This window comes from Orcinus orca, chromosome 11 (assembly GCF_937001465.1).
Source record: "Orcinus orca chromosome 11, mOrcOrc1.1, whole genome shotgun sequence".
Lineage (NCBI taxonomy): Eukaryota > Metazoa > Chordata > Mammalia > Artiodactyla > Delphinidae > Orcinus > Orcinus orca.
This window is the reverse complement of record NC_064569.1, coordinates 56656883-56677553: the sequence shown is the minus strand read 5'-3', so window position 1 is coordinate 56677553 and position 20671 is coordinate 56656883. Positions and strand designations below refer to the sequence as shown.

At 42.9% G+C, this 20671-nt stretch overlaps 1 protein-coding gene across 3 annotated transcripts in view; it reads left to right on the top strand.

Annotated features, from left to right (window-relative positions):
* Positions 1 to 20671, top strand: part of PTPRB (protein tyrosine phosphatase receptor type B) — a 113407-nt gene that overhangs the window by 83043 nt on the left and 9693 nt on the right. For all 3 annotated transcript variants that reach the window (XM_033409536.2, XM_004281887.4, XM_004281888.4), the window contains 11 exons: positions 5781 to 5887; positions 8772 to 8871; positions 9711 to 9794; positions 9895 to 9912; positions 10035 to 10116; positions 11671 to 11761; positions 12509 to 12585; positions 14484 to 14618; positions 15908 to 16030; positions 16217 to 16380; positions 17918 to 18053. In XM_033409536.2, the coding sequence (XP_033265427.1) occupies positions 5781 to 5887; positions 8772 to 8871; positions 9711 to 9794; positions 9895 to 9912; positions 10035 to 10116; positions 11671 to 11761; positions 12509 to 12585; positions 14484 to 14618; positions 15908 to 16030; positions 16217 to 16380; positions 17918 to 18053 (1117 nt within the window). The remainder of the gene's footprint in view (positions 1 to 5780; positions 5888 to 8771; positions 8872 to 9710; positions 9795 to 9894; positions 9913 to 10034; positions 10117 to 11670; positions 11762 to 12508; positions 12586 to 14483; positions 14619 to 15907; positions 16031 to 16216; positions 16381 to 17917; positions 18054 to 20671) is intronic.

The following is a 20671-nucleotide window of genomic DNA, read 5'->3' as shown; positions in this document are numbered from 1 at the left end:
ATCCAAGATTAATACTTCTGCAGAGGATGTGCCTTCTCTGTTGGGTGTTGGCAGAGCTGATATCCAGCCAGTATGGCAGTCAGTCAGGTTCTCTATGGGCCAGTGTCCATTCTGGTTGGCAGTGTCCAGGTCTTATTAACACTTGCATATTTTGAGTATCACCCCTGAATTTCAGCAGAAACTTTTCTGCCAGCTCCAAAAGGAGACAGTGACACGGCATCATGTCATTCTTAGCCCTTCCCTTGCATCAACAAAGGCAGGCCAACAGTTGCCCTAAAACAGAGGACTCACTTTGAGCAGGAACTCTGTATAGCTACCTCTGCCCAGGACTCACCACAAAAGTGCTACTGCCACACAGCCAAGATTGGCACCTCCAAAGTAAACACACACAAACTTATTAGTGATATTTGCTTGAGGACAAGGCCATAGGAGCCTACCTGAAGGAGATGAGATCTCAGACAGAGCAAAGGAGAAATATAAAAGAGATCAGAACGCCGGGATCCTTTAGTTCCTATTAGAATCAAGAGTTGCCTCAGCTCCTTGGTCACTTGGGCTCCAGGAAATTTCAGGAAAAGTCTCCTAAGGGCTATTTTCTCTTTGTGGGTTGGAAAGTTGAGGCTGTTTTTGTTTGTTTTCTGGTTTGCTTTTTGAAAGAGAAGGAGAGAAGATGACTCATTACTATGTTTAAGAAAGAGAACAAGGGGCTTCCCTGGTGGCGCAGTGGTTGAGAGTCCGCCTGCCGATGCAGGGGACATGGGTTCGTGCCCCGGTCCGGGAAGATCCCACATGCCGCGGAGCGGCTAGGCCCGTGAGCCATGGCCGCTGAGCCTGCGCGTCCAGAGCCTGTGCTCCACAACGGGAGAGGCCACAACAGTGAGAGGCCCGCATACTGCAAAAAAAAAAAAAAAAGAAAGAAAGAGAACAAGAAGCTAGAGAGAGTTCACGTGTGGACCAGGCCCCCAGTCTCCCAGCACACTCCTTCCTGTCCATAACGGCAGCCAAGGTCCTAGGAAGAGGCCCTGCAATTGGAGTTCCAGCACTGCCACTTTTCAGCTGTGTAACCTTGTAAATGGCATTTCAGTTCTCTAATTCTCCCTTTCCTCATCTGCAAAACATCACAGGACTGTCCTGAGGAGTCATGTAGATGACAGATCAAACCTAGCCATGTCCCTTCTAGATTAAGGTCTTTCAGTGTTTCCCATTCATTTCCAGGAGCAAGTGAAGATTCCAGAGCAGGGCACACAAAGCCCCCGCCTCCTCCCTCCTGCCTGCCCCGCCAGCTTTGTCTCCCACCATTTGCCCCAAGTACACTCTGCCCTTTTGCCTTGCCCTGTTCCTCTGAGTTCCCTTAAATCTGGCTCTCTTAGCCCCCTGAGCCTTTGCACATCCTTTTCACTCTATTTGGGATGCCCTCCACTCTCCCGTCTGACTGGTGAATTGCTTCATACACTTTAAAGGCCAGCTCAATCTGCAACTAGCCCGCGCCACCCCTGTTAACCCACAGCTGGGCAGTAGGGCCCTCAGCTACATTTCCACAGCACCCAGTCTCTACACCCCTCTAATCCTCCAGTTAGCAGTGGTTTTTAGCCCTTTGTTTAATAGCCTACCCTCTTCACTAGGCTTCAAGAGCTCACACTCCAATAGGGGAGACAGACGTGACATCGGTCACAAAACAATATGGCAAGTACCGGGCACAAAAGAGACGCCATTAAGTGTTATGAACAAACAAGGAAATGAGCCAAGATGCTCTACGAAGGGTTACACATTCTTATTATAGCTTAATCACCTCCTGCCGCACTAATTTGTTTTCTAGGACACAGCTTCCTCTATTTCTCCACATTTCGTTCACTCCTGTGAACAGCATGCCAGGCAGATGATGCTTGATACGAGCACAGAGAACCGCACGCTGAGTGACCCCCGTGTGGTAGCTGCTGAACCCAGGCTCTGTGCAGGCAGAATTCTGCCTGTCTCGTGACGATAATCACCATGGTGACCCTCAATGCTCTCAGGCATCTTTTTCTTCAGAGAGAATAGGTAGACAGGAAGGAACATAGAAAAAGAAAAATTAGGATTGAAAAGAAATGAGAAATGCTAGGTTTAGCTGATATGCAAGTTTATTATGTCAACGAATGTATAATGTGTTTCCGTTCATTGTTGGGTTCCTACTATCCGGGTATATAATTAGCGTTGTTTCATATGGGAAGAGAATGGGCGGATCATGATGGGTGAGAAGCAGTTTGGTGGTTGGGGAAGTGCTGATCTGTTTTTGTTTCTATTCTAAATAGAATAGCAATGTGACCACGATCAGGTTTCGGCTTCTCTTGACCTCATTCTCCTCAAATGAAGGAAGTTGAACCACATGATCTGTAACTTTGTGCTATAGAATTCTGATTTTGGACACATTTAAAGTTGAAAAACTTACTATCAGATATCAGTTCATTAAAATAATCTTATATACATAAACAGAAGACATGTCTGTAAAATATGGGCAGAAATGTTGAAGGACATAAGAGGGGTATAGGTAAATAAATGCTATGAAGTTTCAAAAGGCTTCTTGAAGGAGGTATCATTTTGGCTGGGCGCTGAAAAGTAGGGAAGAATTTGAAACTATGGAGATAGAGGCAAGAGGAGATTCACAGTGCAGAGGCAGAAATACACAGATTGTTTAGAGAAGAGCAAATACTCCCATTTGAAAGTGGGGGTCATGTACAGGGGTAGTGGGGAAGACAAAAGCAGGAAGATAGGATGGGACAGGATTCTGAATAGGTGCTAATTGCTGGGCTAGGAGATGTGGTTGTGGTGTCCATTACTGGAAGGGTTTAAGGGCAGAGTTCCTGTGGACCTGCTAGTTTTAAGCCAAGCCTACAGTAAGTCATTATCTCCTTCCAGGGTTCCTAAAGGCCCTTATTCATCTGCATCCATTTTGTACTTTGCGTTTGCACCTATGAATCCCAGAATTCCAGAGCAGGACCTGTCAAGGTTGTTATACCCAATGCTTTTATTTTCACAGCTGAGAAAACTGAGGCATAAAGAACTTTGGGAACCATTCACCTAATCAGTGACCGTGAGAGCTAGACCTCAAACCCTATGCTTCCTAGCCCAGGCCCTTTTTGCCACCCCTCCAACAGAAGTCACTGCTGTTAAACCAAAACTAAGCCAAGAGGAAATAAGAGAGAGAGATTTGGACTACGAGTCAGAAAGTACTGAGTTTGGTTCTCTTTTACCAGCTTTCCCTATGATCTTGAGTGAGAAATGGAATCTCCCCAAGCTTCAGGTTCCAAATCTCTGAAATAATATCATAACCTTCTTATATTGGAGAGGTTGGAGATGGTCAAATAGAATCATATTTATAAAAGTCCTTCACACTTACAAATCACTATACAAATAAAAGAAACTTTTTTTAACATCTTTATTGGAGTATAATTGCTTTACAATGGTGTGTTAGATTCTGCTGCATAACAAAGTGAATCAGCTATACATATACATACATCCCCATATCTCCTCCCTCTTGCATCTCCCTCCCACCCTCCCTATCCCACCCCTCTAGGTGGACACAAAGCACCAAGCTGATCTCCCTGTGCTATGCGGCTGCTTCCCACTAGCTATTTTACATTTGGTAGTGTATACATGTCCATGCCACTCTCTCACTTCGTCCCAGCTTACCCTTCCCTCTCCCTGTGTTCTCAAGTCCATTCTCTATGTCTGCATCTTTATTCCTGTCCTGCCCCTAGGTTCTTCAGAACCTTTTTTTTCTTTTTTAAGTTCCATATATATGTGTTAGCATACAGTATTTCTTTTTCTCTTTCTGACTTACTTCACTCTGTAGGACAGTCTCTAGGTCCATCCACCTCACTACAAATAACTCAATTTCGTTTCTTTTTATGGCTGAGTAATATTCCATTGTATATATGTGCCACATCTTCTTTATCCATTCATCTGTTCATGGACACTTAGGTTGCTTCCATGTCCTGGCTATTGTAAATAGTGCTGCAATGAACGTTGTGGTACATGACTCTTTTTGAATTATGGTTTTCTCAGGGTATATGCCCAGTAGTGAATTGCTGCGTCGTATGGTAGTTCTATTCTTAGTTTTTTAAGGAACCTCCATACTGTTCTCCATAGTGGCTGTATCAATCTACATTCCCACCAACAGTGCAAAAGGGTTCCCTTTTCTCCACACCCTCTCCAGCATTTACTGTTTGTAGGTTTTTTGTGTTTTTTTTAAATAAATTTTTATTTATTTATTTATTTATTTTTGGCTATGTTGGGTCTTCGTTTCTATGCGAGGGCTTTCTCTAGTTGCGGTGAGCAGGGCCCATTCTTCATCGCGGTGCGCGGGCCTCTCACCGTCGCGGCCTCTCGTTGCGGAGCGCAGGCTCCAGACGCACAGGCTCAGCAGTTGTGGCTCATGGGCCCAGTTGCCCCGCGGCATGTGGGATCTTCCCGGACCAGGGCTTGAACCCGTGTCCCCTGCATTGGCAGGCGGATTCTTAACCACTGCACCACCAGGGAAGCCCTGTTTGTAGGTTTTTTTATGATGGGCATTCAGACTGGTGTGAGGTGATACCTCACTGAAGTTTTGATTTGCATTTCTCTAATGATTAGAGATGTCGAGCATCCTTTCATGTGTTTGTTGGCAATCTGTATATCTTCTCTGGAGAAGTGTCTATTTAGGTCTTCTGCCCATTTTTGGATGGGGTTGTTTGTTTTTTTGATATTGAGCTGCATGAGCTGCTTGTACATTTTGGAGATTAATCCTTTGACAGTTCCTTCGTTTGCAAATATTTTCTCCCATTCTGAGGGTTGTAAAAGAAACTCTTTTCATGGGAGAGACTCCTTTCAATGTCCAAAGGTATAATACATTAGCAACACATACCAACTCCTCCCCTCCCACTTAATGTGTGTTGACTGCTTGTTACCCTTTGGGGACATTGCACAATACCTCCATCAACAGCCTGTTATTCCTGGAAGTACAACTTTTGACTTGGAAGGTTTCTTTTAGAGATGGAAATTGATCAGTATTAGCTTGAAGATGATGCCTGGACCTGGGCATGAGTGAGAAGGAGAGGGCAAAAGGTCAGAACAATTTGTCCTGGCTGGTACTAATGTTGGTACTACTTCAGCATTATTACAGGATGTGCCCAGATACTTTTGGGTTGAGCAAATCTAGATTTTTTTTTAAGGAAAAAAGAATCGTCCATTACTTTTCCTACGATTTAAATTAACCCTAGAAAAAGTTTTCCCATATAAACTGATCCTCATACTCTCAGTAAACCTATAGTCTAGGAAACTTCAGGATAGAACAGACTGAAGAGGTCACCCAAGCCAATCTATAACTTAGTGCAGGGCTGCTGTCCTACAGATTCCCTGAGAGCTGGTTCTCCAGTCTCTGCTTACACACCCTCAATGACTGGAAGCTCACTACCTGTGAGGTAGCTCATACTCTAGATGTTAGAAAGTGATTTTTTGTTCCCATATCGCCCTGTGACTTCAGCCTACTAAGCTTAGTTTTACATTCAAGAATGTAAACCTCGAGGTGATAGGGACTTATTCTTTGCAGTATATCCAGCTCCTGGACAGGTACTGGCACACAGTAGGGGCTCAATAAATATTTGATGAATAAATGAATGAATGCATGAATGCACGAACCCAGGGCTATCTGATTTCATAATTCATACCCTACCCTACATACATATTGACCAGGTGACCACCCTGTTTCTCCTTGACCCTACTGTGGTGAGTCACTAATTTGTACTTAAATAAATTGATTTTCTTTTCAGAATCAGCATTCGGGCTTTTACCCAGCTATTTGATGAGGACCTGAAGGAATTCACAAAGCCACTCTATTCAGACACATTTTTCTCTTTGCCCATCACCACTGAGTCAGGTAAGGCTAACCTTTCCATCGACTTTACATAGTCTGCCAAACACCATGTCACCCACAAGAGCCTCTAGTGGGGAGATCTGGGGACTTGGCTGATGGTGGTAAGGGGAACATTTATTTTTGCTTGGATTTTAATCTTTATATGATCATGGATTGATGTGGATTAGAGGAATTTCACAACTTCTGTAGCAGAATGGACTGAAAGGGGATTAATCGTGTAAAGAAGGTAGAAAGAAATACCAGATTTTTTTCCTATTAAACATGAATTTTTTAAAAAAACATTCAAATCAAGAGCTTGCACAGGCCAAAACAGAAGTAGGTACAAAAGGCTTTCAAGTCGTTAGTGGGAATGTGTATATGAAATATATACACAGAAATGCATAAGAAAAAAAGACTAGAAGGAAAAAACACCAAAGTATTAATGATGAATATCTCAGAGTAGTGGGATTACAGGTGACTTTTTTCCTTTTGTCTATTATACGTTGCTTTTACATGATACAAAATGTTAACTTGGCTTTACGTAAATTTATGTTAGAGGGAAAGCCTGAGTAATAATAGTAGCTAATTTTACTTTTCATCCTGTGGAGCAGCAGTTTTAAGCATTGTGCTTAGAATATACCTGATCCTCACTACCACCTTTTGAGGTAGATCCTATTATCATCCCCATTTTAAAGGTGAGGATTTGAGATACCAAGAGTTTATGTGACTCGCCCAAGATAGCAGAGCTGCAATTCTGGCCCTTTCTGCCTGACCTCTTAACCTCTGCACTGCTCGGATTCAGAATATTTCCAACATGCTGAGACTGGCTTTATTTTTTAGCACATTGTTCTTTGATACCATTATCTGCCCAGCCTTTCCCTGTACCCAGCCTTCCACCATGCTTGGTCTCAGGAAGTTCTTCTTTATAGCTAAAACAGTCTCTCATGCTGTAGGACAAAAGATGACTCAGCCTCACAAACACTCCCATCTATTAATGCCAAATATAGGGATCATCTCCCACTTTTCAAACCAAAAAGGGATCAGAACACAGGAGGATTTAGATGTGTTTGCTTATAATTTAATGTTAAGTAAGGGATTTGTAAACACAATTCTTCCCTATTTAAATTATTGTTATACAACAAAAATTGTATGTAGTCCAATAAAGGAAGGTAGTAAACATATATCCGAAAAAGAATATTAACCACAGTAAAAGACACATGACTGTGTTGATTTGGTAAGTCTTGAAAAGCACATTGAATAAACAAATCCAAGGGCTTAAAATGCAACTTCAGAAATGGACTACTCCACGGACCTAAATGTAAGAGCTAAAATGATCAAACTTTTAAAAGAAAACAGGAGTAAATCTTTGTGACCTCGACTTAGGAAATGGTTTCTTAGCTATGATACCAAAAGCACAAGCAACAACAACAACAAACTAGGTAAATGGGACTTAATTAAAATTCAAAACTCTTGTGCTTCAAAGGACACCATAAAGAAAGTGAAAAGACAACCCACAGAATGGGAGAAACTATTTGCAAATCATATATCTGATAAAGGTCAAGTATCCAGAACATACAGAACACTTACAACTCAATAATAAAAAGACAAATAACACAGTTTAAAAATGGGTAAAGGATGTGAATAGACATTTCGCCAAAGACAATACATAAATGTCCGATAAGCACATGGAAAGATGCTCAACATCATTAGACATTAGGGAAATGCAAATCATAACCACAATAAAATACTCCTTCACACCCACTAGAATGGCTATCATCAAAAAGACAATAACAAGTGTTAGTAAGGCTATGGAGAAATCTGAACCCTTATACATTGCTTGTAGAATGTATCAACAAAATGGTGTAACTTCTTTGGAAAACAGTTTTGCAATTTCTCAAAATATTAAACCTAGAGTTACCCTGTGACCCAGCAATTCCACTCCTAAGTGTATACCCAAGAGAAATTAAAATAAAAACTCGTATATGGAGATTCATAGCAGCTTTATTCATAATAACCAAAAAAATAGAAAGAACCCAAATGTCCATCAATGGCTGAATGGATAAACAAAATGTGATATATCCACACAGTAGAATATTATTCAGCATAAAAAGGAATGAAATACTGATACATGCCACAACATGGATGAACCTTGAAAACATGCTAAGTGAAAGAAGCCAATCACAAACAAAGCACATATTTATTACTCAATTTATTGTCCAGAATAGGCAAATCTATGAAGACAAAGTAGATCAGTGGTTGCCAGGGTCTAGGGAGAGGGAATGAAGAATGACTGCTAAGGGGCATTGGGGATTCTTTTAGGGGGGTGATGAAAATGTTATAAAATTGAATGTAAAATAATTGATTGAATCGCACAGTTTAAATTGGTGAATAGTATGGCATATGCATTATACTTCAATAGACTGTTTTTAAAATGGGCTACCTGTTCATAAACTCCCAGTGGCAGTATCGAACCAGATAATAAAAATGGCATTTCATTAAAATAATTCTGAGCCATTCACTGGATTTGCCAATGTCCCAGATGCTGTAAAACACGTTTCATACAAGTGAAATAGCATCTTTACCTTGGTGGCAAACTGCTGGCCTTTATCTCAAGTGCCCCAAAGCTTTACATACAAGCATAGATGAAGTCCCAAATTCCTTTATAAGCTGAACACCATTGACTCCAAAAGTATAATGACCAACCTGCTGTCACTTGGTAGTAGCCAATGTCTCATCTGTTCAGCTGCGTACCGCTTAGCCTTTCGATAGTAAATGCGTTAGTGTGGCCATCGTTTGAATCCTTCTGTAATAACGTTCCTAGGGAGATAGGGTTCCAATAGCTATCTTACTGGTTCTTTAACACTAATTTTCCCACCTGGGTTTGTTGTTGCCCTCTGGATTATTGTAGAGCCTTTGTTTGGAGTTATTGAAGGTGTGAGTGCTGGTCTGTTCTTAATTGGCATGCTGGTAGCTGTTGTTGCCTTATTAATCTGCAGACAGAAAGCCAGGTGAGTACAAAGATCCCTTTGGCAATTGGGTCCACAATTTTAAAGATGCAACTGAAAATGCTCTTTAGCCTGAAAAGTAAGGAGGGAAAAATCATTTAATTTCTCCAGGTTAAATCACCTTTGTTTGTTCAGAAAAACAAGAATCAAACCCTAAAACCATGACTCACTTTTTTCAGCCTCTCTACATAACCACTGCTGAGTCTTGCCCTCACCAAATGACTGAGGGGCCATCTGTAGCCTCATTTGGATGTGAAATAGCTCCCTTGGCACAGGAAAAAAAAATCGTGTGTGTGGTTCAGTTACCTCCCGAAGACAGAGATGTCTGCAAATTGTGTGCCCGAATACTTTTCTGAAATATGCTGAAAAGTATGGTTGACATCTCCATTTTGTGGCTCATATCTGCCATGCTAACTTAAGAAGGGACGAAAAAGAACTAAACAGCATGTGACCCCAGTGCCATGCCCTCTTCTCGTAGGGAATTTCTTTTCTTTGGCACGTCCTCTCTCTTCCAGTCGTGTCTTGCCTCTAAGGTTTACTCTGTGTGTGTGTGTGTTTATAGAAAGCTTTACTGAGAGTGTGGGAAGTGATTATGACCTGTAGCCAAAAACCAGAAGACAAATCTCCAGCTATTGCAGGATGGTTTCCGAGTGGGAAAAATCTATTTCTTCTTTATGTTCTCCCTCACTTTTCCCTCCCTCAAAGGGATGTTGGCTGAGTGCAAAATATACACGTACTGAAAAATCCATATTTGCACAAACATGCACAGCCTTACCATACATGGAGACATTTGTTTAAATTATTTCACAATCAGAATATAAGTCCTCTCCCTTGGGTTTCAGCCATGGTCGAGAAAGGCCCTCTGCCCGCCTGAGTATTCGTCGGGATCGACCACTGTCTGTCCACTTGAACCTGGGCCAAAAAGGGTGAGCACGTTTTCCTTCACTTCATTTATTGAAGGATGAGTTGACTGTATTACATGACATTTGCTAATGAGATCTTTCTCCTTTTGGCTTTTCTTCACAGTAACCGGAAGACTTCTTGGTAAGAGAGAGAACTCATTAGTTACTGTATTATCTGCTTTTGAAATGTAACTGGGGCTGGGTATGGCATTTTCCCTGTTCTTCAGTAATTTTCTTTTCCTTCTATTATGTTTTTAACTATAGCCCCATAAAAGTAAATCAGTTTGAAGGACACTTCATGAAGCTGCAGGCCGACTCCAACTACCTTCTATCCAAGGAATACGAGGTACAGCTCAGAGGCAGTGATGCTTTGGCACCCCTGGTCCTTAGCAGAATTTCCCTCCAAGCCTTCACTGTGGAATCGCAGGCTGATTGGGCTCAGGAGTTAGGTTGGCACTTAAGGTCTCAGCTGAGCATTCTTTTGTGCCTGAATCCATTCCCTGCACAATATACCACCTAGTCTCAGAGGCCATTTTGACCTCTGGAATAGTACAGCAGACAAAGCACTACCCAGACCAGATGGTAAGAAAGAATTGACAAACTTCAAATGCAAACCAATGCTGTCAGTTGTTTTTTTTTTTTAACATCTTTATTGGAGTATAATTGCTTTACAATGTTGTGTTAGTTTCGGCTGTATAACCAAGTGAATCAGCTATATGTATACATATATCCCCATATCCCCTCCCTCTTGTGCCTCCCTCCCACCCTCCCTATCCCACCCCTCTAGGTGGGCACAAAGCACCGAGCTGATCTCCCTGTGCTATGCGGCTGCTTCCCACTAGCTATCTATTTTACATTTGGTAGTGTATATGTGTCCATGCCACTCTCCCACTTCGTCCCAGCTTACCTTTCCCCCTCCCCGTTTCCTCACGTCCATTCTGTACATCTGTGTCTTTATTCCTGTCCTGCCCCTAGGTTCATCAGAACCATTTTTTTTTTTAGATTCCATATATATGTGTTAGCGTAGGTATTTGTTTTTCTCTTTCTGACTTACTTCACTCTGTTTGACAGACTCTAGGTCCATCCACCTCACTACAAATAACTCAATTTCGTTTCTTTTTATGGCTGAGTAATATTCCATTGTATATATGAACCACTTCTTCTTTATCCATTCATCTGTTGATGGGCATTTAGGTTGCTTCCATGTCTGGCTATTGTAAATAGAGCTGCAATGAACATTGTGGTACATGACTCTTTTTGAATTATGGTTTTCTCAGGGTATATGCCCAGTAGTGGGATTGCTGGATCATATGGTAGTTCTATTTTTAGTTTTTTAAGGAACCTCCATACTGTTCTCCATAGTGGCTGTATCAATTTACATTCCCACCAACAGTGCAGGAGGTTCCCTTTTCTCCACACCCTCTCCAGCATTTATCGTTTGTAGATTTTTTGATGCTGGCCATTCTGACTGCTGTGAGGTGATACCTCTTTGTGGTTTTCATTTGCATTTCTCTAATGATTAGTGATGCTGAGCATCTTTCATGCGTTTGTTTTATACAGATTGCTGTCAGTTATTTAAGCTGGCCTTTTGCTTGCCTGGGAGACAATGTGGTTTGGTGAAAAGTGCCCAGGCTTTGGATTCAGTTCCCAGCTTTGCCACCTGTGTGACCTGGGGCAAGTGAATTATCCTGTCTGAGCCTCATCTGTAAAATGGAGATGAGACTACCTCCTGTGGGGCTCTCGTGGGGATCAGAGCTGATGCACAGAGGTTGGATAGGAGACATTCCACAAATGCAGCTAGTGTAACATATGGTTATAGTATGATGTATCTCAGGGACTGTCTGATTTGCCCTTTTCTATCTCACATTCTTCACCTGCAAACTTATTTTTGACCTAACAGGACCTAAAAGACGTGGGTCGAAACCAATCATGTGACATTGCACTCTTGCCAGAGAATAGAGGGAAAAATCGATACAACAATATATTGCCCTGTAAGTTTTGTGTTGAAATTTGTAATACTGTCTTCCTCTAGCCATTTTTTCTCTTTTCCACGAGTAAAATGGGGCAAAGCAATATGGTATAGCTGGATATGGGAGATCAGAGGCTCTGAAAAGTCTTTAAAAAGAAATGACCTGTATGTTATTGCACTTCCCTCCAGGGAGATAACAACCAGCTGAGATTCTGGCTCTGAGAGGCCTCTTATGCTGTTGACATTTCACCATGTGGTCCTAATGCTTCTCCTTATAGAGGCCTAAGAGCAGTAACAGGGTTAACAATAAGGGCCAAGCTGGGTTTACTTAAAGTCTGTAGTTAGCAATTTTATATATATTTTTGTTTGTTTGTTTGTTTATTTATATATGTACGTATATTTATATGTTATCCTTACCCAATTAGGTGAAGCAATAGAAGGTAGTTTTTCTGGATTGTATTCATTCTAGCAGTGAAAGGGAGCTGGCCACTCCGTCGGGCAAATGATATGGTATTACAAAGGAAAGCACAGAGGGGGCTTCAGAGAGCATTTGGCTCGTCTGCTTGTGTGTTTCTGGGCCACCTGTGCCACCAGAGGCAAGTTAGTGATCCTGTCTAAGCCTCATCTGCAAAATGGAGATGAGAATACCTCCCCTGTGGGGCTGTCAGGGGGGTCAGAGCTCACGCACATCAAATACCAAGCATTCTGTAAACAGTAGGAGAATCACCATGACTCGCTGACAAATCTCTGTCAATAAATTTCCTTGCAGATGATGCCTCTCGAGTGAAGCTGTCCCATGTGGATGATGACCCGTGCTCTGACTATATTAATGCCAGCTACATCCCTGTAAGTGAACCAACCACGGGGCCATAGTAACTGGGATGAAGCTTTGACGGGTGGCTATGCTGGAGACAACCCTCCTCCAACACGCTCCCACCGTTCTTAGTTCTGGAAACATGTCAGTTTTAGAGAAAAAAAGAAAAAAAGATATGTCTGATTGCCGTAAAACACAGGCTGTCCTATTCAATCACTGCTAAGGCCCAGTTTTCAAAATGGCTATAGTCACATATGATTATAATGAGCCCAGGAGGCATTTTCAAAGGTCATTTTCGCTCTGCAGCCCTTAGTCAAGATTAGAGCTCCCTGAGGAAGCTAGACCTCCACGGCTAAGGCTGCCTAGCTAGGGAAGCTGATTCAAAGTTATGTGGATTTTTGAAAACCACAGACACAACTCAAAGGTTGTGTCAAACCTTTGGGCTCAGATTCTGGCTAGCATTTCGCCAGCTTCCTACAGCACCTACGGTGGAAAAAGCTTTAAGGTCAGACAGACCCTGTTTGAATCCCATCTCTGCCCCTTGCTGACTCTAGGACCTCGGGCAAGTTATGTCAATTCTTTGGGCCTCCATTTCCTTTTCCAAAAAAAGTGAGGATAATATTTACCTCAAATAATCCTCCATTCACTCCATAAACACTATATAGTAAAGTGCTAACTGTAAGTCAGACTCTGAGCTGTGTACAAGGAGAGGGTCAGATGGAATCCTAACCCTCAGGGAACTCTCAGCAGAGTTGTGGCATCAGGAAATGACAAGGTGGGCGATGCCCTTGACCGGCTAGAATGGTGCTTCTCCGACATTAACATATATCCACATGATCTGCGGGTCTTGTTAAAATGAAGCTTCTGACGGGACTTCCCTGGCGGTCCAGTGGTTAAGACTCTGTGCTTCCACTGCAGGGGGCACGGGTTTGATCCCTGGTTGGGGAACTAAGATCCCACATACTGCACGTCTCGGCCAAAAAAAATGCAGCTTCTGATTCAGCAGGACTGGAGTGGGACCTGGGATTCTGTATTTCTAACAGGTTCCCAGATGATCCCTGTGCCACTGGTCTGAGGACCACTCTCTGAGTAGCGAGAGGCTATAGGTTGCTGCAGGAGCTTCTGGGAGAACATCCTCCAACAGAAAGAAAGATAAAGGAAGGCTCAGCAGAGCAGGCACCATGCTGAGACTTGGAGGATAAATAAGGATTCACCAGACGAGAGGCAGTGGGTAGAGCGGGGATGGGGGCGGCAGAGGTGACACAGTGTAGAGGCCCTGAGGAGAGGCAAAGAGAGAAAGAGCTTTTACTGGGATCTGCAAGTAATTCCGCGCTGCTGGAGTGCAGGATGTGTGGGTGAAAATATCCTAGCTCATAGAGTTGTGGTTACAATTAAATAAGATCTGTGAAAATCCTGACCCACAACATGTTATAGGGTGGATGCTCAATAAACAGTGGGTTCTCTTCCCTTAAGTTTCCCTTGCATGGTATCTCTTACCAACAACCCAAAGTCAAGTACCTGAAATGACTAAAACTCTTCTATGTTAAATAGGGAAAGAGCCTGATCAATGTTAGTTCCTCAGACAGTCCATACACACACACACACATGCGTGCGCGCGCACGTACGCACAAGTATATATATTTACACTCATAATTGAGGGTGAAGTGTTATCTAAATTATTGCCTGAGTCCTCCACTGCCTTTAAGAATAAACACAACCTAATAAAAAACAACTTGGCTCTTAACAGTAGTTCAGTGTTCCGGCCTTTGTCCTTCCTGCTTCCAAGCCTTGACGCGTGTTAGTATCTTTTTTCTCAAGTCAGGGCCCTGGCAAAGACTTACATCTCACCTAATCTACAGAGCTAACCCTTTGTTTAGAGTTGTGAAGAGACCCATTGTTTCTGACTCTCCACATTGTAAATTCATTGCAGGGCAACAACTTCAGGAGAGAATACATCGCTACTCAGGGACCTCTTCCCGGCACCAAGGATGACTTCTGGAAAATGGCGTGGGAACAGAATGTTCACAACATCGTCATGGTGACCCAGTGTGTGGAGAAGGGCCGAGTGAGTAAACGGTCTTCCTGACATACCAACCTCGCTTTCCTCCACCTGGTGTAATTCTACTCCCCATCTCCATCAGAAGTTAAAGACCAGGGCTTCCCTGGTGGTGCAGTGGTTGAGAGTCCGCCTGCCGATGCAGGGGACGCGGGTTCGTGTTCCGGTCCGGGAAGATCCCACATGCCACGGAGCGGCTGGGCCCGTGAGCCATGGCCGCTGAGCCTGCGCGTCCGGAGCCTGTGCTCCGCAACGGGAGAGGCCGCAACAGTGAGAGGCCTGCGTACAGCAAAAAAAAAAAAAAGAATAAAAAGAAGTTAAAGACCGTAAAAGCCAAGTAGGGGTCATGTAAGAACACTGTTAGTGAATTAAAACCACTTGGTTATAAAAGGCTCTATCGTAAACCCAGGTGATGCCCAATTCTGATTCTGGGTCTGAAGTTTCAGTCAAAGATGTTTGCATTTGACAACTGGGATTATCAGAAGCGCCCATGACACAGAAGGATTACCTGGCCTCTCGTCTGCTTCATTCTCCGCTGTATGGAGAGAAGAGATAAACTGGCCGAGTCACTGGCGCTGTGCCTACTTTTAGGAAAGAAGGGGAAGTGACTTTTAGGCTGTGTCTGCAGAAACAAAGTAAGGTAGTTATCTGGGCAAACTAAGCAAACCTCTTGTACTGGCATTTATAATGCTCTACTTTGTATGGTTACTTTGAGGATTAGAAAGAGAGATTACATGAAGTGCCCAGTAACTGCGCAGTAATTATATGTCCACAGTCTTCTTTCGCCTGTCTCCACCTGTGAATGTGAGCTTGGCTAAATGTGCTGACTTTTCAAAGATCACATGGCACTGGACCCAGGTTGGGACAACGATATCAAAATATAAACAGAAAAGGGCCAGGGAGACAATGCCTTCCTCTTCGCAACTGGATCTTTCTTCAGAAAAACAAACAAAACCGAGAAATTGTAAGACATGGCTTATGTGCTAGTGGAATTGAAATGCTGAGGAAATCAATAAAAACTCAACAAAAGCCATAGAACACTGAACCTGAAAGGAAAATGAATCCGAAGGTTGGGGGGGGGGTGGTTTGCTCCTTGAACGGTGTCTCTCCTTCACTTGGAGCAGCAGCCCAGCTTCAGCCCTGGCCATGAGCAGGTTAATGCGAAAAAGATGGTCAGACTGCCTCAGCAGCTCACCCTGGATTCCAACTCAGGAAGACATTTCGAGGAAGGAAAGTACAGATTCATGGAGGAGGCGCGTTTCCGGACTCACTTTTTTTTTCTGCCCGCCTTCCTCTAGGTAAAGTGTGACCATTACTGGCCAGCGGACCAGGATTCCCTCTACTACGGGGACCTCATCCTGCAGATGCTCTCGGAGTCCGTGCTGCCCGAGTGGACCATCCGGGAGTTTCGGATATGCAGCGTATGTTGGTTTGTTTGACTTCGTTTAATAACGCAGCTTGGGCAGATGAAGAACACCCATCAGTCCTATTTTCTGCTGGTTTCTCCTCCTGTAGTTTCACTCATAGGAATCCCTGCATGGGCACGGTTGTCAAATTTGAAGGTTTGCCTCGGGCCGTTCCTCTTATTAGTCTCTCTGCTCTTACAGGAGGAACAGCTGGACGCGCACAGACTCATCCGCCACTTTCACTATACGGTGTGGCCAGACCACGGAGTCCCGGAGACCACCCAGTCCCTGATCCAGTTTGTGAGAACTGTCAGGGACTACATCAACAGGACCCCGGGGGCCGGGCCCACCGCGGTGCACTGCAGGTACTCCGCCCCCCGGAGCCAACAAAGTGGCAGCCGGGAGTAGAAATAAGGGTGTAAGCCTGAAGAATCTAGTGGCTGGAGGATTTGTCTACCCAACTAGTCTACAGAGGCCCAGGGGATGTTCTTCCACCCTCTTCCACCCACTCCTCTCCAGCCTCATTCCTTTGCACTGTCTCTCACCCTCACTCTCCATCTTTCTCTCCCTCTTGCTCTTTTTCCTACTATAGCAAATGCAAAGTTCTTCTGTGACTGCCAGGTCCCCCATAATTAGGCCCCATCTCACCCCCCTATCCAAATGCCCAGAGACTCCCCTCCCACTGTAGCCGGGGAGGAGACAGCTCACATTCATCCTTGCCTGTTACCATTCTTACTCCTGGAATGGCCTTCTCTCTCTCCTCCACCTGTGTAAAACCTAACCAGCCTTCAGGATCCCTGCTCTAGACTCCCTGCCAAGTCAAGTGGTACTTGCCATATGTGGCAACCCAATTTTGCTCTTAAATTTCTGTTCTCTCTTGACTTGTCTTTGCTTCAGTCTGTACGTCCATAAAATCAAGCTAACAAGCAGTCTGTCACTGTCTTTCTCCCTGGGGAGCCTGGTGTTTAGCTAATTAATGTTTGCAGAAACACTCCGATACCCCTAACTGAATGGCACTAATAAATAAAGAGCAGGGAACTGCTACAGTAAGAGAAATGTCAAATGTACTCATTTTCTCCTAATCTGCCCAGCACCCTAGGAGCCCAGCTTTTATATGTCATTGGAACCCTGATGCTTTTAATAGGAACGTGAGGCTCTCAAGAGCTTCCTGCTTTCTGAAGAATGGTGGGCATTTTCACCCAATACCACTGAAAAACTGTTCTTTATCTTAAAATATGTGCATCAAAAATCCCCAGGTTGCGCCATCACTTTAGGGAGCAATTTGACAATCCCTGGTAAAGCTGAAGGTGTTCATATTGCTATGATCCAGCAGTTCTGCTTCTACATATCAACCCTTGAGAAATCCCCACACATGTGCACAATGGTGTTCACTGCAACACAGTTTGTAATAGAGAAAAACTAAAAATGATCTCACTGTCTATCAGTAGGGAATGGATTAGTGGTGGTTTATGAACTCTACAAAAGAAATTAGATCTACATGTAACAATGTAGACAAATTTCAAAAAAATATTCAATAGAAATGTTGGCAAAAGAATACATAAAACATGTTACCATTTTAGTAAATTTTGGAAACACACTGAAAGAATATATTGTGTGTGGATTTACATGAATATAGGAAGAGTATGAAAGCATGCATGGAAATGGTACACAGCAAGTCCTTACCTCTGGCAGGGTGGGAAGATGGAGGAAGGAAGGAGGAAAGATGGAAGGCCAGAGCCTTGGGTTGTATTTCTTTGAGAGAGCACATTGAGAGAAAGAAGTATTCCTATAGTCTCCTCTAACTTGGAAGGGAAAGGAAAGATTGTGCTAGAGTCTCTGGATGCAGTCCAGAAAGGCCAGTTTAATTAAAAAGGCTCAGTCTTTCTTTACGCTCTCTTCTAGTGCCGGTGTGGGTAGGACTGGAACCTTTATCGCATTGGACCGAATCCTCCAGCAATTAGATTCCAAAGATTCTGTGGACATTTATGGAGCAGTGCATGACCTAAGACTTCACAGGGTTCACATGGTCCAGACTGAGGTAAGAGTTCGGCTGAAGGACACAGACCAGCCTGTCTGTCTCCCTCCTCTAAAATGTCCAGGGTTTTAATCTGATAAGGGGAAAGAACTATGACTCTTTAGGAGAAGAAAGAGAATTGAATATTGATGTTTTCTGGGACTTTTTATTTTGAAACAAATTTCAGTGACCTTGAGGATGATGTATATTCTTATCTTTACTGAACTGGTTGCCCATATTCTTTAGGTGGGTAGGAAGAAAAATGTATTTTTTTTTTTAATCAATGCATTAACATGGGGAAAGGTCAGCTAGTTCATCATGAAGGTCATTTTAAGATAGGCTGGTGATTGAGCGCAAGAACTTCAGTTAGTAAAGAGAAAACAGATTCTAATCTCTTCTCTCCTTCAGCCCACCCCAGCTGCAACCCCACACCAAGGAGTGTACATTAATTGTGAAGGATAAATGCTTCCATTTATACAGTCCTTTGACATTTGCAGGGCATTTCTGAACATGTTATCTCATTAAGTTTTCACCAAAAAAAAAAAAAAAAAAAAACCAGATGAGAGAAGTATTATTTTCCATTTCCAGGTTAGAAAACTGAAGTTGAGAGGCTAAAGGGCTTTGCACAAGTTATGAAGTGGCTGAGCTGGGACTTGAACCCTGTTCTAGAGAATCACAAGCCCTAAGCCCCACGTGCCCTGCCCCACAGCCTCAGAGTCAAATCTGTGTCCCCAGAGAGACCAAGCCTGTCATTCCTCTGTATCATTGCCTTACCAGGCCCAAGTTCTCTTGCCCTTGTGTTTCCCAAGTAGCTCTGCAAAGTCCTCTATTAAAAAAAAAAAAAATTGCCTATGGTCAAAAAGGTGAAAAGTTCTACATGCTACCATGTCCCCTGTTAGAGTCACAGGATACATGAAAGCTGTGCAGGTGGCCATGCTCCACAAAACAGAGATGTCCTGCAGCAAAGGCTCCCCTCGAGCTTGGTTGAGCCCACTATTGCTGAAACTGCTTTGACACACTTTGAGGGGTGTTCTTTTTTTTTTTAAATAAATTCATTTATTTATTTATTTATATTTGTTTTGGGCTGCGTTGGGTCTTTGTTGCTGCGCGCAGGCTTTCTCTAGTTGCGGCGAGCAGGGGCTACTCTTCGTTGCGTTGCACGGGCTTCTCATGGCGGTGGCTTCTCTCTTGTTGCGGAGCATGGGGTCTAGGCACGCGGGCTTCAGTAGTTGTGGCTCTCGGGCTCTAGAACGCAGGCTCAGTAGTTGTGGTGCATGGGCTTAGTTGCTCTGTGGCATGTGGGATCTTCCCGGACCAGGGCTCGAACCCGTGTCCCCTGCATTGGCAGGCAGATTCCCAACCACTGTGCCACCAGGGAAGCCCCTGGATCCCCTTGTTGTATAGCACATATTAATATCCTGCAGATCCTCATATTCTGTTACACGTTTGGGAAAACACTGTCGTCATTGCCTCATACAGGCAGGGCCCACACCCAGGACCCTCTATCCCCAGTTCCATAATAGAATTTTAAATATTTTATTATGAAATTTTTAAAAAATACATGAAACTAGGGAAAATAGTATAATGAATGTCCATACCCCAACCTCAGTCTCTACAGTTATCAGTATTCTGTGTTGTTTTTGCATTTATAGCCCACATACACTGTTCCCCCAGCCCATGACCTCACTGGAATATTTTAAAGCAAATCCTACTAATACTGCGTATTTAAAAACATATATATTTAATATAATATATTTTTATATTTTATATATTTATATATTATGCATTGTTAATAATATTATATCTTTTACTACATATATATTTTTACAGTTATATATATATTTTTTTACAGTTAAGGACTCTTTAAAAATCATGACCACAATACCATTATCACACCTAACAATTTTAATCATAATCCCTTAATATCATCTAATATCTAGTCAGTGTTAAAATATCCCTAATTATCTCAAAAATTGCTTCTTACACTTAGTTTGCGTTAGAATCCAAAGTCCATACATTGCGTTTGGTTGAAGTCTCTTTTAAATTTCTTTTCATCTATAACAGTCCTCCGTCTGATTTGTTTTCTGTGCCATTTATTTGTTAAAGAAATCAGTTCATTTTCCATAGATTTTCCCACGTTCTGAATGTGGCTGACTGCTTTCTCATAATGTATTCCATTTTTCATAACGTAAGGTAATGTATTCCTCTATTTCCCATAATTTTTGTCAGTGGGTCATTAGATCTAGAGGCTTCATGAACTCTGGGTTCCTTTCTACCACCCCATGCTTCGTGGGTCGTGCTGAGTACTTCCTGTTGCATCATATCAGGAGGCACTTCCTGTCTGTGTCTCTTCTCCATGCTGATGAAATGACAATGGTCATCCACTGTAACATTTCCCATCAGCCTTTCGCTTAACGGTTTTGGCAGCCACTGATGACCACTGTCTGGCTCTGTTCTTTAATTAAGGGTTGTAGAATTATATCACACTATATCATAATTGTTTTCCTTCAGCTTTTTCCACAAGACTACAAGTTCCTAGAGGGTAGGAACTTGTTTTCCTTTGCTCTAACCTCAATATTTTTTTAATCTATTAAATGAATGAACAAATATCCTACAATTATGCTGCTAAAAAGTCAGCATCA